At 41.3% G+C, this 17979-nt stretch overlaps 1 protein-coding gene across 1 annotated transcript; it reads left to right on the forward strand.

The window, feature by feature from the left end:
- Positions 1-3316: 3316 nt before the first annotated feature.
- LOC122543783 (trypsin inhibitor ClTI-1-like) lies at positions 3317-17657 on the forward strand. The gene is made up of 4 exons (XM_043682549.1): positions 3317-3368; positions 13003-13049; positions 13250-13362; positions 16547-17657. The coding sequence occupies exons 1-4, from the start codon at positions 3317-3319 to the stop codon at positions 16620-16622; spliced, it is 288 nt and encodes a 95-aa protein (XP_043538484.1). The 3' UTR covers positions 16623-17657.
- The last annotated feature ends 322 nt before the right edge of the window (positions 17658-17979 follow it).

Below are 17979 nucleotides of genomic sequence, written 5' to 3' on the forward strand. Positions count from 1 at the left end.
CTTATGCCCGAAACGTCGATTCTCCTGTTCCCTGGATGCTGCCTGACCTGCTGCGCTTTTCCAGCAACACATTTTCAGCTCTAAGTCTCGTGTATGTTAGTTTCTGCTGGAATCATCTGAGAATCCTTGGGTATATTCACTGTCACCAATCCTACTGTTGTATCAGTCTATGCTATTGCTAGAGTGGTACCACACAAAGTCTTCAGCAGAAGGTAGGCCAAATCTTGATAAATGATGATTCGGTTTATTACATATTATTTAGTAGCTAGTTACATTACATCTCTAATACATGCTTGTCTCAGAAAAGATTTTCATGTTCAACTTAATATTAGAATGTAGAATATCCTTTATTGGCGCACATATTCAATATAAATTACAATGAAAAGTGTGTACCATCACTGTATATAGGCAGCAATCACATTAACTTATAATAACATTTTTAAAAGATCGCTTAAAGATAGTCCAACATTTCCTTCCCAATTGCTGCAGCATCCTGCCAGCAAAGTACCGCTCCGGGCTTCCTAGCCCACTCCATGTTCCAAGTGTCCCACTCTGGACTTCCCAGTCCATGCCATGTCACCGAGAGTCTCCTGCTCCAGGCTTCCCAGCCCACACCACAGTGCCGCCAAGGGCCCACTCCAGGCGAAAGCAAGAGTCCTGCTTCAAACTTCACAAGTTGGCTGACTGACTCTGTAGCAACAGTGTCTTTGAAGATCTTGCCGCCACCACTCCAAAGCATATCAAAACCGCCTCCTGCTGAAGAACACTCCTTATCAGGTAAGTTTGAGAAAAAAGAAGGGGAAGAAAGAAAAAGAAAAGGACAAGCCCGGGCACAGGAGCCTGTATGTTGCCTGCTTTGCTGCAGTCATCTTGGTGGCAATTAAGTGAGATTACTTGTTTAGAAACACGTTAATACAAAGAACAAACATTGAACAGTTAACTTCTGGTGAACAAATCCACAATTCATTGTACAAAAAGAACTCTGGTTAGCTCCTCTCCAGCAACACTAGTTTGTATCTTGTTACATGGAGCTTATCTTGTGATGTTAGTTAGCTTTTCCAGGCACTAAATGCCTTAAACAACAAGAAGCAGCTGCCAGTCACAGTCAATTACATTCCGAATACACTTACAGTGCTCAGTCAGACAATGGGTTCCACTGTCCTGGTGAACGCCATTCCTTGAACAACTTTCCTCAGGAACTCTTAGTCTTATGATTTTCAGGTGTCTAAATGTTAGAAATTTTCTTGAGTCAACAAACAAGACTGTTCTCTGAGCACAATGTACCAGTTGTAGTTGGTACTGAGCCAACAGGATCTTCCAGAGAATGGTACAGGCTTTGGCTGATGGTGGATAAATAAGACTTGTTAAACAGAAAATTGGGAAGTGAAACAAGCAATCTATCTCAAATGGGATAAGACTAATAGATGTTTAATAGGACAAAATATGACTTGTAGCCAATAAGTTGTCAGCTATACAGTTGGCCAAATGTTCCCCTTCACTGGAGTCAATAGGAAAGAATATCAATGTCCTGGCACTTTCTGTTGATCAGAAACTGAGCTAGACTATCCATATAAATATAGTGACTACAAGAGCGGGTCAGAGAATAGGGATCTTACAGTGAGAAACTCACCTCCTGACTCCCCAAAGTCTGACCACCATCTACAAGGCACAAGCCAGGAGTGTGATGGAATACTGTCCATTTGCCTGAATGAACATAGCTCTAACAATACTCGAGAAGCTTGACACCATCCAGGACCAAGCAACCCGCCTGACTGGCAGCACATCCACAAACATTCATTCCCTTCATCACTGATGCACAGTAACAACAATCATGTACCATCTACAAGATCCACTGCAGAAATTCACCAAAGCTCCTTAGAAAGCACCCTCCAAACCCATGACCACTGCCATCTAGAAAGACAAAGGCAGCAAATACCTTGGAACACCACCACTTGCAAGTTCCGCAACCCGCCACTTACCATATTGACTTGGAAATATATCACTGTTCCTTCAGTGTCACGGGGTCAAAATCCTGGAACGCCTGTCTTACAGCATTGTGAGTCTACTCACAGCACTGGATTGCAGTGGTTCAAGAAGGCAGCTCAATACCATCTTCTCCAGGGAATCTTGGGATGTGCATTAAATGCCAACCCAGCAGGTAGCATCCACACCATGTGAGTGAATAAAAGAATCACAAAAAGGAGAGTCCTCACTTTCTCCTAGTTGATCTTAACCTTCTGCGAATCCTCTTGCAAGGATGCCTACCTTGAAGAAACCGTCCTCCTCCTTCTACAAGGATCTCTCACTGCACCCCCCCCCCCCCCCCCCAGGTCATCTCCTCTTCCCTGAAGCCGCCAACACCCCCTCTCCAGCCTATCACCCTCACCTCCTTCCACCTATCGTATTCCCAGCTCCCTTCACCCAAATACCCCAGCCCCACCTTTTATCTCAGCCCGCTTGGCACAGCAGCCTCATTCCTGAAGAAGGGCTGATGCCCGAAACGTCGATTCTCCTGCTCCACGGATGCTGCCTGGCCTGCTGCGCTTTTCTAGCACCACACTTTTCAACTCTGGTCTCCAGCATCTGCAGTCCTCACTTTCTCCTAGTGCTTATTTTTCCCCTGCACCCATATTGTGTGTGCAGGTGTGAGACACAGTGAAAGACACAAGGTGTACAAATCTTTATTCTATTTCCACCAGCAGGAAGAAAAGAAACACCCAAGTGGCCAGTGACAAGCAGTGCCCTTCACATCGAAGGGCAATGCTGTGTGATCAAACAGTGAAGGGGAGGGCAGGGATTAAATCAAAATAGAATTGGAGGGGATCTCCTGTTTATATTGGTGAGCCAGGGCTTCCTAATTGGCCCAGTTAACAACCCCAATCAAGGATCTCATAGTCAACAAGATCAAGCTGGTTCCATTCACAATATGGGCTTCCACCATTCTCTGGTGCATTTCACTCAGAAAAGCATTTTCCCCTTAAGCCTGAATATCCCTCAATGAGTGCATCTGATCTGTTGTAGGAATGTTATCACTAGAACAGATAGGCTTACTTAATTCAAATCCAGGTGCTGGAGATAAATCAAGTGCTTTAACATTCCTCAAATACTGGAAATGCAGCCAAATACATGCATGGTTCATTTTCAATTTAATGTAGCTGTAAAGAATTACTTGAGAAAAACGTATGGCTTGCAAAGGTTTTCACCATGCTAGTGTCAGCTTCACGTGATTTCTGAGCTGTGACCAGTAGACAGGATGTGTGTCTATATAAATACTCTTATCAACAAACTTTCTCACTCACATCCCCGAAATTTCAGAATGATAAACAATGTGTGCGCAATTATTGCTATCGTGCTGCTTGTATTTACTGGTGAGAGATTTTTTTAAGTCTCTATATTAAGCATTGGAATCTCCGTGAAAGGATTTTATGTCTGACTATATTTATTGCACATTTATAGAGGTTTACAAAATTATGAGGGGCATGGATAAGATAAATAGACAAAGTCTTTTCCCTGGGGTCGGGGAGTCCAGAACTAGAGAGCATAGGTTTAGGGTGAGAGGGGAAAGATATAAAAGAGACCTAAGGGGCAACTTTTTCATGCAGAGGGTGGTATGTGTATGGAATAAGCTGCCAGAGGATGTGGTGGAGTGGGATATCTGGTCGGCATGGACGGATTGGACTGAAGGGTCTATTTCCATGCTGTACATCTCTATGACTAAATGCTTTTGTGTAATAAAGAGATTGCTCTTAGTGGAAATATTTTAAAATTAATTGAGAACAATATGCGGTTGAAATTACAATTTGAAGAAAAGTGTACTGTATAATTATTCATTACCTGTGAATCAGTTGAAAAGTTGTAAGGATGTAAAAGGTGCTATATAAATACAAACATTTGTGTATTATTAAACAAGATTTCTGCACCAACCATTTTCTGGTATTGCTGATTGGGTGAGCAATGTGAACGGGACATGAGGGTGGTGATGAAACTTCAGGTCAGGCACAGAGCACTGTTTGAGTAGATGCATGCAGCGCAGTGTAGTATGAGCGTGTACAGATGTCGTAGGAGTCAGTGCACTGTTTGTGTTATCTTTTTTTTAAGTACTGTTTTAATGAGATGGCTGTCTGATTGCGGGCTGGATGAAGAAGCATCTGTCTCCCTATCCCCTCGCCTCCCACTCTGGAAAGCTGCAGGACAGGCAGCCAGCATTCTGCCTTTGGTAGAATGGGAACATGGCAGAGAGGTTTAGGCCAGGTTTAATTTGTGAATTACTGAGGAAGCACTGCACTGTGAAAGCGGCAATGCTAATGGAGTAACACATTGTCAGAGGGTCAGTGCTGAGGGAGTGCTGCACTGTCAGAGGGTCAGTGCTGAGGGGGTGCCACACTGTCAGAGGATCAGTGCTGAGGGTGTGCTGCACTGTTGGAGGGTCAGCACTGAGGGAGCGCTGTATTGTCGGAGGGTCAGTGCTGAGGGAGTGCCGTATTTACAGTCATGCCATCTTTCAGAAAGGACATTACTGACATAGATGGAGTGCAACAAGCTATTCACCAGACTTGTTCCTGGTTCCTGGGATGGTAGGGCTGTCCTGTGACGAGAGAATGTGGAACCTGACCTGTAATCTTTAGAGTTTTAAATTAGATTACTTAGATTAGATTAGATTACTTACAGTGTGGAAACAGGCCCTTCGGCCCAACAAGTCCACACCGACCCGCCGAAGCGCAACCCACCCATACCCCTACATTTACCCCTTCACCTAACACTATGGGCAATTTAGCATGGCCAATTCACCTGACCTGCACATCTTTGGACTGTGGGAGGAAACCGGAGCACCCGGAGGAAACCCACGCAGACACGGGGAGAATGTGCAAACTCCACACTCCTGAGGCGGGAATTGAACCCGGGTCTCTGGCGCTGTGTGTGGCAACAGTGCTAACCACTGTGCCACCGTGCCGCCCCAGGAAGTGATTTCATTAAATCGCATAAAGGGATGGACAGAATAAGTAGAGATGTTTCCCTGATTGAGGAGTCTAGAACAATGCAACCCAATTTAAAAATAAGGGAGATGTCGCTTAGGTCTGAGATTTGGAAAAATATTTTTGCTCAGAGGGTTTTAAATCTTTGGAATACCACAAGGGCTGTGAAAGATCAATCTTTGAATATGTTTAAGGTAGAGATTGATAGGTTTCTGATGACCAGTGGCATACAGGGTAATATGGATGAGTTTTGTCAAAAAGAAAATGGAAGCATATGTAAGGTTTAGGAAATTGAAATCAGACAAGGTCCTTGTAGAATATAAAGGAAGCAGAAAGAGCTTAAACAAAGAACTCAAAGGGCTAAAAGGGCCATAAATAGTCAAGGATTTTATACTTATTTTAGGAGCTGGAGGAAGTGGGTGGGATTTTTTTTATAGATATTTTTATTAGAAATTTTACATTTTTACAAGTTTACAAAAATAAACAAAACTCAACTGTCTACTAATCTAACCTACAACTAACCAGAGTGTATATTTAAGTCTCTTACATGCTCGGAATGTGTTAATATCAGATGTAATAAAACCCGCATTCGTGCGGGATTCCTCTCCTAAGGGGCCCCGGACCAGCCAGATTTGTAATCTCAATTAAATAAAAGCCCTTGTTAGGATAGCCGAAATATCTGTATTTATGTAATTCAAGAAGGGCTGCCATATTTTATAAAATAATTCGGTCTTTCGGTGCACCATATTTGTAAGGAAGTCAAGGGGAATACAATCCATAATTAATCTGTGCCAATTTGAAAGTCCAGGGGGACCCTCAGCCACCCAGTTCACCAAAATATTTTTCCTTGCACAGAAAGAGAGAATAGGAAATAGTCTCTTCCCGTACATGTGCAGGGAGGGAAAGTTCGAAAAGCCCAAAAGGAGAGATACAGGGTCCACTTTAATTTCCGTTCCTAAAATTTCTGTCAGGGTACTTGCTACTTTAGTCCAATATCTACGGCACTTATGACAGGTCCATAGGCAATGTACAAGAGTACCCACCTCTATTTTGCATTTGGGACACATTGGAGATGCTCCTGCCTTAAATTTTGCCAATCGAACCGGTGCTATATGGGCCCTGTGAAGTATCTTCAGCTGGATAGCCTGGGTTCTGTTACAGATAGTAATTCTTCTAGCATATTCCCAAATATCATTCCACGTTTCTATAGAGATTTCTAGTCCCAAATCCTGATCCCATGTTTTAAGCAGATTATCCATATCTCCCGATACTTCATCATGTAGTAAATGATAAATAGTACTGATGGAAGATACCCCCCACTGGTCGTAGGACACTACATTCTCCATCTGATTTATAAAGACTATCTAATAACGTAGTCTTCTTCTGTATATAGTCTCCAATTTGGAAGTATCGAAAGAGGTCACCATTAGGTAATCCGAATTTCTGACGCAGCTGTTCAAAAGACATCAGGACCCCATCCTTAAATAGGTTCCCTAGACATGAGATATCCCTGGATCTCCAGAGTTTAAAAGTGGCATCTGTAAATCCCGGTTGGAATCCCCATGCTCCCACTATCGGGGCATAGGGGGATGTTTTATGTGAATTGCCCTCATTTTGCTGCATTATATTCCAAACCTTAATTGTGTTTAGTATTATAGGGTTTTTACAGTGATCTGTAATGATTTTCCTCTTGTCTGAAAATAAAAGGTTAATAAGTAGGTATTTTACTTGAGAGGCCTCGATGTCCAACCAGATTGGGTCTTGTCTGATCCACAATCAATCTGGTTGGACATCGAGGCTTCTCAAGTAAAAAACCCACTTCTTAACCTTTTATTCTCAGACAAGAGGAAAATCATTACAAATCACTGTAAAAACCCTATAATACTAAACACAATTAAGGCTTGGAATATAATGCGGCAAAATGAGCGTAATTCACATAAAACATCCCCCTATGCACCGATAGTGGGAACATGGGGATTCCAACCGGGGTTAACAGATGCCACTTTTAAACTCTGGAGAGCCAGGGGTATCTCATGTCTCGGGGATTTATTTAAAGATGGGGTCCTGATGTCTTTCGAACAGCTGCGTCAGAAATTCGGATTACCCAATGGAGACCTCTTTCGATACTTCCAAATTCGAGACTATATACAGAAGAAGACTACGTTATTAGATAGTCTTTATAAATCCGATAGAGAATGTAGTGTCCTACGACCAGTGGGGGTATCTTCCGTCAGTAATATTTATCATTTGCTACATGATGAAGTATCGGGAGATATGGATAATCTGCTTAAAACATGGGATCAGGATCTGGGACTAGAAATCTCCACAGAAACGTGGAATGATATCTGGGAAAATGCTAGAACCCAGGCTATCCAGCTGAAGATACTTCATAGGGCCCATATAGCACCAGTTCGATTGGCAAAATTTAAGGCAGGAGCACCTCCAATGTGTCCTAAATGCAAAATAGAGATGGGCACTCTTGTACATTGCTTATGGACCTGTCATAAGATCCGTAGACATTGGACTAAAGTAGCAAGTACCCTGACAGAAATTTTAGGAACGGAAATAAAAGTGGACCCCAGATCTCTCCTATTGGGCTTTTCGAACTTTCCCTCCCTGGACACGTACGGGAAGAGACTATTTTCTATTCTTTCTTTCTGTGCAAGGAAAAATATTTTGATGAACTGGGTGGCGGAGGGCCCCCCTGAACTTTCAAATTGGCACAGACTAATTATGGAATGTATTCCCCTTGACTTCCTTACAAATATGGTGCACCGAAAGACCGAATTATTTTATAAAATATGGCAGCCCTTTTTGAATTACATAAATACAGATATTTCGGCTATCCTAACAAGGGCTTTTATTTAATTGAGACCACGAACCTGGCTGGTCCGCGGCCCCTCGGGGGAGGAATCCCGCACGAATACGGGTTTTATCATATCTGATGTTAACACATCCCGAGCATGTAAGAGACTTAAATATACACCCTGATTAGTTGTAGGTTAGATTAGTAGATAGTTGAGTTTTGTCTGTTTGTTCTTTTTTGTTGTTTTTTTTTCCGGGTTTTTTTTTGTTGTTTTGTTTTTTTGTCAAATTTTGGCTATTGTATATTTGAGCTAATTATACCAATGTTTATATCTGAGAGTTTTGTTTATTTTTGTAAACTTGTAAAAATATCTATAAAAAAAAAGGCATTCAACAAGGTTCCTCATGAGAGACTTGTTAGCAAGGTTAGATCTCGAGAAATACAGGGAGAACTAGCAATTTGGATACAGATCTGGTTTGAAGGTAGTAGACAGAATTCATATAACCTTTGCTTTGCAAATAATATTTCCCTCTTAGCCGTTTGAGTAAGTGTAGTATTTAGAGCTGTCCTATGAGCTGTAATCCTTTGCAATTTAATAATAGAGGGTCTATCAGTGTATGCTGTTTCAGCCGCTTTTAAGCGGGCTTCAAGCAAACGCTGTTGTTCTCCTTTTAATTTCTTCTGGGTCGCTGGGTAGGAGATGATCAAGCCTCGCGTGTATGCTTTGATGGTCTCCCACATCATTGACGGGTTGCTAGCTGTACCTGAATTAATTTCTAAAAAAGTTTTAAATTCTTGTGAGAAGTACTTTACAAATTTACTATCTTTCATTAGGAAGGGGTCCATACGCCAATGCCGAGGGGATGTCCCACTGTTCCTCGCCTTAGTTTCCATATATACAGCAGCGTGGTCAGAAATTGCTATATTACCTATTTTACAGGGTGATATGGAATTTTAAGAAATTGAGGGGGCAAAAAACATATCAATTCTGGTATGACATTTATGTGGATTAGGGTAGAAAGAAAAATCTCTACCCTGTGGATGAAGACATCTCCATACATCTACTAATCCTAATTCTTTGTTCAGATCCATCAATTGTCTAGATCTGGGAGATATTCCTGCAGTACTCTTGGGAATCCTATCTCTTTCCGGATCCATAATGCAATTAAAGTCTCCCCCTATAATTGTATGACGGGCACCAAAAGTCATCAATTTTGAAAAGGCTTCCATTATAAATTTAAAGGGGTGTGCCGGGGGGCAGTACAAATTTAAAATCCTCTCCATTTATGAGGGCTTTAATCAAAATATATCATTCAGATTCGTCTTTTATCTGCTTTAGGATTTTGAAAGGGAAATTCTTCTGAACAAGAATAACAACTCCCCTGCTTTTTGAGCTAAAAGAAGAGAAAAAAGGCCTGATCAAATCCACCCTGTCGTAATTTCAAGTGTTCTTTATCCGACAGGTGTGTCTCCTGTAGGAGAGCTATATCAACTCTTTCTTTCTTAAGATTTGATAATATTTTCTTCCTTTTGACTGGCGAATTACTCCCCTTGACATTCCAAGTGCACCACTTAACCAACTGATCAACCATAATCATCTGGGCAAATCCAAGACCCCTCGGGATGGGAAACCCTATCCAGAACATCCCGAGCATAGAGCATATAACATTTACAAAAATAAAGGCTCTCTAATACACTCACAACAGTATAATAAAAAACTATTTCTAAATTTAAAAAATATAAAACGTATCTAAGTGGAGATTTTCCCCCTCATTCCCAGGGGGTGTCACTTCCTCTCCAAAAGTCCATCATATCCTCTCCCAACCAATGCCCCACCCTTGACCCAGGCGCTCCTCAATAAAATGCGGAGAATTCAGATATAATACAAAGCTAGAGTTAACAGTGAGCACCCTACCCCCACCCATACCAACACCTCGATATATTTGGTAATGTTAATACCATATATAAACATATAACTATAAAATTACAACCTCAACAAATAATAATTAAAAGCGGGGGAAAGGCAAACCAACATCCATTATCACTTACAGTTTATCTAAGAGAGTGCAAGAATTCCTTAGCCTTTTCTGGCGATCTGAAGTTATACACGGATCCTTCATGGTTAAAGCGTAGCGTCGCTGGGTAGCGTAAGGAGTACTGAATATTTAAGTCCCTTAAACGCTTCTTCGCCTCGTCGAATGCCTTCCTCTTTCGGACCAGAACTGGGGAAAAGTCCTGGAATAACATGATCTTGGATCCTTTATAGATCATAGCTTCGGGGTCTTTTCCAAGATTTCTAGAGGCTTCTAGGAGTATCTGCCTCTCCTTGTAGCTCTGCAGCCGGAACAGGACTGGGTGTGGGTGCTGGTTCGAGCCGGGCCTACGTATTGCGACCCGGTAGGCCCATTCCACCCTTACCTGGCCTGATCCAGCCTCCAGATTTAAAAGCTGTGGCAGCCACTGCTCGAGGAATGCTGTAAGCTGGCCTTCCTCTTCCCGTTCGGGAAGGCCCAGCAAATGAATATTTTATCGACGACCTCGATTGTGCTGTAGTTTCGGAGGTCGGGGCCTTGAGCTCCGCCCCGCCGACTCGGCGCTCGATGTCTTTAATGTCTCGGTCGTGCTTCTGCAGCGCGGCCGAGAGTGAGTCCCATCGACTTCGGGATTCTTCAATGAAAGCGTTGATCTTCGCATCCAGTTTAGAGATCATTTCTACAAGGCTTGTCACCGTAGGTAAGTCCCCCGTGACGGCTGTGGACACCTCAGCTGCAGCTGGAGAGGGTGGGGGAGGGGTTCCTGCTTGCTGAGAGCTGCGGGCTCCCTTCCCTTTAGTCATTTTTACTAAAAATTAGATTGTTTAAATTTAATATTAAACAACTAATTGAATTAAACAGCTATTATAAATGATTTGGTGATTGTGGTGGGGGTGGCTGATCCACTTTACCCAAGTCTTGGGAGGAGCACTGTAGACTCAGACTTGCTGGGTCGCTGCCATCTTGGATCCCCGGGTGGGATCCTTAATGTGTCTCAGAAGGGGTATGTTGACATCCTAGAACATGTTAATATTAAGAAGATGGAGGTGCTGGGTGTCTTGAAAAACATTAAAGTAAATAAGGCCCCAGAGCCTGATCCTCTATCCCAGGATACTGAGGGAGACAAGGGAGGAGATTGCTGAGGACAGAGACATTTGTATCCTCTTTCACTACAGGTGAGGTCCTGGAAGACTGGAGAATAGTCACTGTTGCTCCTTTGTTTAAGGGAAACCGGGATAATACAGGAAATTATAGGCTGGTGAGCCTTACATCAGTGGTCAGGAAGTTATTGGAGAAGGGCCTCAGGATTTACTTGCATTTGGAAAAGAACAGATTTATTAGGGATAGTATGGCTTTGTGTGGGCAGTTCTTGAGAAAATGATGAAGATGATTGATGAGGATAGGGTGGTGGATATTGTCTACATGGACTTTACTAAAGCATTTGACAAGTTCCTTTGTGGTAGGCTGGTCCAGAAGATTAAGTCACACAAGATCCACCGTGGGTTGGTAGGTTCGATTACAAAATCGACTTGGTCATAGAAGATAGAAGTTTGTGGAAGGGTGTTTTTCAGAATGGAGATCTGTGACCAATTGTATTTCTGCAAGGCTTAGTGGCAGGACCTCTGTTCTTTGTAATATGTGTATATAACTTATTTGGATGAAATTATAGGTGATATGATAAGTTGTAGATGACAGGAAAATCGATGGAGTTGTGAATAGTGAGGAAGATTGTCAAAGATCACAGCAGGACATAGACCAGTTGGAAAATTGGGCAGAGAAATGGCAGATGGAGTTTCATCCTGACAAATGTGAAGTGATGCATTTTGGGAGGTCAGATGAAAGAGGAACATATACTGTAAATAGCAAGACCCTGAGGAACATTGATATCCAGGGGATCTTGTGGTTCAAGACTATAGTTCCCTGAAAGTGACAACACACCTGAATAAGGTGGTAAAAAAGGCTTATTGTGTGCTTGCTTTCAGCAGTTGGGGCACTGAGCATAAAAGTTGGCAAGTCATGTTGCAGCTGTACAAAACTTTTAGTTAGACCACATTTGGAGTATTGTATGCAATTCTTTTTGCCACAGTATAGGAAGGATGTGGAGGCTTTAGAGAGGGTGCAAAGGAGGTTTACCACGATTTTGTCCGAATTGGAATGTATTAAGTATAAGAAGAAGTTGGACAAACTTGGATTGATTTCACTAGAGCATTGGACGCTTATGGATGACCAGGTGGATGTATATAGAATTATGAGAAGCATGGATAGGGTGGATCATCAGAGGTGGAAATGTCAAATATGTAGGCTTAAGGTGAGGGAGAAAGTTAAATGTTTGGCAAAGCTTTTACACAAAGGTTGGAAGTGCCTGGAACATAAGGGATGTAGTAAAAGCAGATATGATAGCAACATACAAGAGCCAGTTAGACAGGCTCATGAACAGGCAGAGAACAGAAGGAGACAGATTAGTTTAGAATAGCACCAGGATTAGCACAGACATGGTGAGCTGAAGGGTCTGTTTCTGTGCTGTTCTGTTCTATGTTCTAGTAGGCTTTGGTTTGTTCAATCAGCCATGATCATATTGAATGGCAGGCAGGCTTGGTGGGCTGAATGGCCTACTCTTGCTTTGTCCTTAATAGATTAGTTTATGAGATCCTGTTCCTTGCAAATTGACTGTTATATTTCTTACATTATGAGGGCTGCAGGTCAAAGTAAAAAGTCGTTTAGCTCTATTCGAGGTCTTCAGTACATAACATTACTGTCCAGTGTTTGTAACTCTGTTAACAGACTTGCTGTGCTGAAGTGTTCTCCTACATGTAGAATGATACAACAGCACAAACGTGTAAAACTGCATGTTTGTTTTAGTTAAGATAAAAGTATTCTTATCTAAAAATGTTGAGTTAGCGATAATATTGTAGCCACTAGCTTTATTCAAAAACAATAGGAACTCTTCATTTTTATTACAGAAATTGTAGTTCCCTTTCAAAATAGGAGCTGCAACAATTAGATAATTTACCAGAAAGAAGAGATTAACAGATATTGAAGGGAACATCTAGCTAATTTGTCAATGATTTCACTCATTGAAATGGTTGGTATGTGTTTAGTCAGAAATTCTCTGGCCAGCTCAGTTAGCAGCTGATTATGAGTGGTCTGTGTCTCTGTATCTTTTGTAACAGTCTCCATTTTTCTATTGCAGACCTGGCAACAACTCAACTTTATACTTCTGCTTCTTCTGATGAAGAGGTGAGGTCCTGCATCTAATTTTACCTGGAGTTTTCTGTAATGGTATTAATAATGCTTGTTGCCTGTAGCAGTGTGGGCTTTGACTAGTTTTCTCTCTCCAATTCCTATCATTATTCCATAACTCTGGTGAGATCCTATGCTCTTAGTTAATTTCATTACTTGTCAATAATGAATGAATCTGTTAATCTCATCTCTCGTAGCCTGACTGCCAAGATTTCCCTGATATCCCAGTCTGCCCCATGTTTACAAAGCGAGTCTGTGGAACTGATGGCATGACCTACATAAACCGTTGTAATTTATGCCTTTATAATTGGTGAGTGATTTTAAAACTCTGGGATCAGGTGACACCTTATCACAAGTTTAAATCTCTGTTAATAATGAAAAGGAAATGAGATGTCCAAATGGAAGAACTTGACTTTGGGTAAATTAATTGATTAATTGATTCCCCTGATGATGAGTTCAGAGCTCAAAATGACATTTCAAAATGATGTTTTCTGTACCTTTGCAACTTCCCATAATAGCACCATATACGGAATATACTATCAATATGATGATTCAAGCATGTAGGAGGGGAGATCCGAGCCCGAAACTTCATCACAACGTAGAGTCTGTCTGGCATTTCTGATTTGTGTAGGTGCTGTAATTAGATCTGATCAGTATTAATGTATGCGTGGCATACAAGCTGATCTTGGAAGTAAGAAGTCAAATGTGCAGAGCAGGCATAGTAAGATCAGAGTTGAGAGTGTGTTGCTGGAAAAGCACAGCAGGTCAGCAGCATCCGAGGAGCAGGAAAATTGGCATTTCAGACCGGAGCCCTTCATCAGGAAAGTGGCCTGATTCCTGATGAAGGGCTCTGGCCTGAAACGTCGATTTTCCTGCTCCTCAAATGCTGCCTGACCTGTTGTGCTTTTCCAGCAACACACCCCCAACTCTGATCTCCAGCATCTGCAGACCCTCACTGTCTCATAGTAAGATCGGGTCTGGATTTTCTGTATTTCTTTGGAAAAACAAGATATCCCTTTGGAAAGGCAAGTTAGATATATCCCAGGTCACGTTTCGAGGAGGTAAGGTACCCTTTTAAATGGTTAAAAGTAGACATGAATGAGCACAATTTCATTAAATGTCAAGCTCTTTGGAAATGCCAAAATCAAGAACCACCGTCAAAAGACCTATCATAAGTAACAAGAGGACTTGTTATCAATGACAGGACTACCTGTCAAACATGAAAAATAGATGGGAAGGTGAATAGTGAGGATAACACACAGAGTCTGCAGAGAGATATAGACAGGTTAAAGCTAGTGGGCAAATACTTGGCAGAAGGAATATGATGTGGGAAAGTCTGAGGTTATGCAGGAAGAATAGAAGAGCTGAGTATTATATAAAATGGAGAGACACTGTGGAATGCTACAGCACAAAGGGATTTAGGAGTCCTCCTGTATAAATCACAAACTGCCAGCATTCAGGTTAGCTGGTAACAGGGAAGGCAAATTAACTGTCTGTATTTATTTCAAAGGGAACAGAATGTAAAAATTGGGAGGTCTTGCTAATATTATACAATGCACTACTTAGACTACACTGTGAATAGTTTTGGTCCCCTTATCTAAAGAAAGATATCAAGGCATTGGAGGCAGTTCAGAAAGGGTTCCCTCTACTGATCCCAAGTATGGAGGGATTGTCTTATGACCAAAGGTTGAATCGGTTGGGCCTGTACTCACTGAATTTTAAAAGCATGAGAGGAGACTTTATTGCAATATATAAGATTCTTAGGGAACTTGACAGGGTAGATGGGGGGATGTTGTTTCCCCTTTTTGCACAGTCTCGGACCAGAGGACATAATCTCCTATCTTGATGCATCACAGAATGGTATGGTAACTGCTGTTCCCAAGACCTCGAGAAACTACAGGGAGTTGTGAACAGAACCCAGTTTATCATGCGAATCATCCTTTGATCCATTGACTCCACCTACATTTCCCGCTGCCTCAAGAAAGTAACCAACATAATCAAAAACTCCGACCACCATCTCCACCCCTCCTGTCCCACGCCCCAGTTATACTGTCTTCCATTCTTCCGTCCGACAGAAGATATAAAAGTTTGAATACACATACAAATAGATTCAAGAACAGCTTATTCCCTACTGTTATCAGACTTTGGAACAGACTTCGCAAATATTAATAGTGATCTCTCTTTCTACACTTTCTGTGCAGCTGCAACACTGTTATCTGTTCTGCTACCCTGATGCACTTTGTATATTACAATCTGCCTGATGCAAAACAACGCTTTTCATTGTATCTCAGTACATGTGACAGCAATGAATCAAACTCATAATCTTGGAGTAAGGGATCATCCATTTAAAACAGATGATGAGGAATTTCTTTTCTCAGAGCCTAGTGAATCTATGAAATTCTTTACTGCAGAGGGCTGGGTCATTCAGTGTATTCAAGGCTGAGACAGATTTTAATCAGGTGGGACATCAAGGGTTATGAGGGAAAAGGCAGAAAAGTGGAGTTGAAGACTATTAAATCAGGTATGTTTTCAGTGAATGATAGAGCAGACTCAGTCAGTTGAATGAACTACCTCTATTCCTATGTCTCATGGTCAAGAGGATCTGTGAAAGAGATCTGTCAAAAGTAACAAGAGGATCAACTTCAAGTGGAGTTGTCAAGCTGTGAAGGCATTTCAAACCTCCTACCTATTATTCATTGAAAAAAATGTCTGGAGTGTTTATTTTAGAAACTATTATGTAAAACTCCATTTTGTCTGTTGACATTACTAGTGCATGCTTGATTTAAAGTCATCCATTATCACAATGGGTGCCTTCCAATTCACAGTTACAAGTGGTTAAAGGTTTCTATGGTATTATTTTGTTTTACATTAGCACATCTCCACTAGTATCCTGACTTCTGCCCATATTGAAAACAAGATGAGTTGGATGTTGTCAAGCTTCTTAATTGTTGTTGGAACTGTATCCATTCAGGCAAATGGGAAGTATTCCATCACACCCCTGACTTGTGCCTTGTATGTGGTGGACAGGCTTTGGGAAGTCAGGAGGTGAGTTACTCACTGCAGGATTCCTGGCCTCTGACCTGCTCTTGCATTTATATGGCTCAGTTTCTAATCAATGATAACTCCCAGGATGTTGATATATGAGGGATTCAACAATAGTAATGCTATTGAAAGTTAAGGGATGATGGTGAGATTTCTGTCTTGTTGGAGATGATCATTGCCTGGCATTTGTGTGACAAAAATTGTCTCCCCAGGGCCCATTTCACCTCCCTAGCCTGAACCTTAGATAGCTCATGGAAACAAGGCTGCTGCCATCAATCAGACGAGAGAATCATTCTCAAGACTTTTTCTCTTACTGTCAAAGTGATTGTCTAATGCTATGCATTCCCATACCTTTATATCCAAGTTTTATACCACGCTGACAAATTAACAATCTACCTCAATGTATCTCTCCATGCTTAATGGATAGTAACTTCCTTGGGTTTTTGTTTCAGGTTGAATAATGCAGATGTTAAGATCAGGCACAATGGATTTTGTACAAAGACACAACCAAAAGAGGAAGAATACTGACTGAGTTGGCAAAAGTTCTAGTGTTGAGCTGAAGTCTTTTTTTGAAAGTCTTCATTTGATTGGTTGAATGAAGAATAAACTGAAATAAATATGAATTGGGTGTATTGCCAGTTAATTTTCCAGCCTTTTACTGCTGGCCTCATGAGATAACACTGTATTTGTTTGTTTACTGCTTATTAAGCTGCATTTGATGTGTGATTTTCAAATTTAATCAAGATTTAATCAGTCAAAGCTAACTGTGATGTTACACCTGGCATTGGTGGAGAGACAAGGAGATCACATAATTTAAACTTGACATTTCTTCCAGCTCATCTGTTTCTGAAATCCTGACCCGCACGAAGTTCCAACTATTCATTCCTTGTGTCCTCACCAATGTACTTCGACTTTCGGAACCTAGTGCACCCAGTTCAAATCTTTAATTCTTATGTTTAAATCCACCCAAAGACAGTGTCTTTTTGAAGTCATCTATGACATCCTATGCAACTGTGACAAAGATAAATTATCCTTCCTTGTCCTTCTGAACAAAGCTGTCTGCGGGCTCTGACACAGTTGATCACTGTTAACAGATTCTAACCGAGCTGGTCAAACAGAGATTAAGAGACGGTCTTTCTTTGTGCAGAGTTAATTGACTTTACCAATCCCACAGTTCTCTCACCCAATCCCAAATGTTCCCCTTTTATACATCTAGACATTGATTAATAGACATCAAATGTTTATCTTCCAACCTTAATTACTTGTTATTATTAGTCACCTCTTCAAATGCCACTCCAGATATTTTATGATCAGCTATTTCAGAGAAGTTATAACACTTCTGGAGCAGTTGAAACTTAAACCCAGGCCTCCTGGTACAGAGATAAGAATACCACTGCTGCGCCGCATGAGTTCTCAAAAGCCACTCCATCTAAATCAGTGGAATTGCTCTTATCTGGATCCTTTCTAACTGATCAGATTATCTCCTACAGTGGTTTATCTTCCTGTTCCCGCTCCTGGCCTGTTACCACTGATGTTACCTGAGGAACTATCCTCAGTTCTCTGCATTTCTCAGCTATACGTTGTACATGTTGTTTACATTTTTGATGGTATGGAACTAAATGGTCTTGCTAATAAAAGAAACGTTTAATATATTTGCTGTTTTTGAATACATAGCTGCAGTGAAGACAAGAAGCAAAATATTTGTTCATTACAGCCACCATCTCCTTATTATCAACTATTAACTCCCCATTCTCATTCTCAAGAGGACTAAGGCTCACTTTACTTACTCTTTTCCTTGTTAAATACTGTAGAAAATCTTGATATTTATAATGTTTTCACTGTATATGATGCAAATTCATAAATGGACCAAAGACGATCATTTTTG

The sequence above is a fragment of the Chiloscyllium plagiosum genome, chromosome 45 (assembly GCF_004010195.1).
Source record: "Chiloscyllium plagiosum isolate BGI_BamShark_2017 chromosome 45, ASM401019v2, whole genome shotgun sequence".
NCBI lineage: Eukaryota > Metazoa > Chordata > Chondrichthyes > Orectolobiformes > Hemiscylliidae > Chiloscyllium > Chiloscyllium plagiosum.